Here is a 2,500-nt window from a genome sequence, read left to right as displayed (position 1 = left end):
ATTATTATTATTATCATTATTATTATTATTATAATTATTATTCTTACTATAATTATTATTATCATTATTATTATTATTATAATAATAATAATTTTTATGATTATCATTATTATTACTATTATTATCATTGTCATTATTATTATTATCAATATTATTATTATTATTGTTGTTGTTGTTGTAGTTACTACTATTATTAATATTATCATTACTATTATTGTCATAATTTTAATAACAATAGATATTCCTATTATCATTGTGATCATTATTATCATCATTTTCACCATCAGTATCAGCATTACCATAACTATTATCTTTATTATTATTTCTATTAGCAGTAATGGTAGTAATAATAGAAGTAGTAGTAGGAGGAAGAGTGGTAGTAGTATTACTAGTAGTAGTATCATCATTACTGTTATTATCATTGTTGTTCCTAATATGTCGAAGTATATTCACATTACAGACAATCATTATCTTTCATACATATTCTCATGCACAACATGCTATACAGTAACGTTACAAATTCCTATCATATATGCAGCATTTCTACGCCTTCTTCCGTTTATATTTCAGTGCACAGGATTGTAAACATATCCGTATTAAATGTACATGCTCACTTACACAGACTTGGAACATTGCACTGGTATATGCCAAAAATCACTGTCTTACAACGCAACCCACTCTTAACTTATTCAGAATATTCACTTAATATCCACATTGGCAATATGTTCTGTTATGTTGACGAGTTGGTAGAAGAAAAAAAATACTATATACACTTTTTCAGGTGAAATAACAATTTCGAAATATCTGGCCCATCTTCTAATTAACCTTTTGTGGTTGAATTATTTTTCTGACAGGTAATCATTCTTGGAAGCGTATGTATTAAAAACAAAATATCCTTCAGTGTTTGTAAAGGCATAAAAGATACTAATATGCCCTCGATTAACCATTAAGAAACATAAATACATGCTGAGGCCAACTAGAAAATGGGGAAACGATAAAGTAATGGTACCATAGATATTGTCTCGAGTTATGAGAAATTTCAGATCTATATATGGATTTTTTTGTATTGATTGTGTTTTATCTAACCTGGCGTCTTTATTATCCCACGACTTTATCTACAATGCGTCTGCCCTTAATCGAACCTAATTGAAACGTGAATTATCTCTCCCTCAGTTCCGCCGCGAAGGGTGATCGGCCACGTGAGCCCTGGCATCGTGGAGGCGGGCAAAGTGGCACTGCTCACGTGCGAGACCTCGGCCAGCGTGCCCCCGTCGACCATCACCTGGCGCTCTGGAGGTGCCACGCTCGAGGGTGCCACCATGCACCAAGCCCCCGGGGAGTTTGATGGCACTATCACCAGGTTAGTCTAGCTGTTAAGTGTTTGAACTAGCTTGTTAATGGCTTGAGTCTATATAGGTCAGCTTTTCCTTTTTCTTTTCTGTTTGTCCACGAGGCAACAACTCTGTTAAAATCAGTCGTGTTCTACCATGTCATAAAAAGTCCCATTAATCATGACCAAGCGGCTGTTAAACCATCACGCCAGATTTAACTTCCACACTAACTGACAATACGACCTCCTCGCTCAAACAACAGACTGGCTGGCGAATAAAATCTCAGCCGCCCGGATACGATCATGCACGCATATGATGCACGCACATCAACACATTACCCTCGTATTTATCACCCATGAAGTAACGACACGAGATATCGCTCGCCTTGCGCGACAGGGTTTCATCTTGCGAGCCAGAGCATCCTCGGCGCCCATTCCAAGGTGCTTTCATCTTTACGGCCACTGACAGCCTCACTGGCCAGAATGTGCGCGGACATCAAGAAAGTTGTAGCTTTTATGGCCGACAAGTTTGGTGTTATTCCTAATCTTTGTTATCCAATACGGTTAGCCTCGAGGCGACGGTTGCATTCAACTTGCAGAGCAGTGACGGCGAGTACTGAAACAATGCACTTGCAGACGCGCCTTTGTCGATTCAATTACCACCGCTCGCCGGGGAAGGACAGGAGGACCGAGGCGAGTGTAGGCGACTCCGAAAGACAAACTCCTGCCCATTTCGCTCCCTATTGTTGGCACCAAAGGGACGGGAATTGTTTTCTCTCCTCTCCATCTCCCCTTCAAAGTAGGATCAGTTGCTTATATGCGGTTTACCCAAGTTGTATTTCTGAGGACAAACTTTTCCTGTCAACTCTCAAATAAACAACCCACGAGGGACGTTCGGGGAAAAAAAAGTTTTCCTTTACAAGACGGAGGAAAACGAGAAAAGGTACCACGGCACTTATCGAGGCTTAGGTTTTTGTCTTCGAGTGTGTGGTCTGAATTTCACGTGAAGTTGGTGAGGACGCTCGGTTACGCTCTCTCCAATCGCCTTGCGACATTAGCTGATGGTCGCATTCTTCGCTAAGTCTGTCCTTTTCTCTACTTCTCCCCCTTTTTTCTCTGCCTCGAAGGCAACTTCCTTTTCTTTTCGTGGAAAAATTTGCGCTGTAAAAT

General features: G+C 39.6%; 1 protein-coding gene across 1 annotated transcript in view; it reads left to right on the top strand.

The window, feature by feature from the left end:
- LOC119584635 (nephrin-like) overlaps window positions 1-2,500 on the top strand; it is a 31,014-nt gene that overhangs the window by 27,563 nt on the left and 951 nt on the right. The window contains exon 11 of the mRNA XM_037933316.1: window positions 1,174-1,360. Coding sequence (XP_037789244.1) covers window positions 1,174-1,360 — 187 coding nt within the window. The remainder of the gene's footprint in view (window positions 1-1,173; window positions 1,361-2,500) is intronic.

The sequence above is a fragment of the Penaeus monodon genome, chromosome 18 (genome assembly GCF_015228065.2).
Source record: "Penaeus monodon isolate SGIC_2016 chromosome 18, NSTDA_Pmon_1, whole genome shotgun sequence".
In the NCBI taxonomy this organism is placed as follows: domain Eukaryota; kingdom Metazoa; phylum Arthropoda; class Malacostraca; order Decapoda; family Penaeidae; genus Penaeus; species Penaeus monodon.
This window is presented reverse-complemented; position numbering and strand designations above follow the sequence as displayed.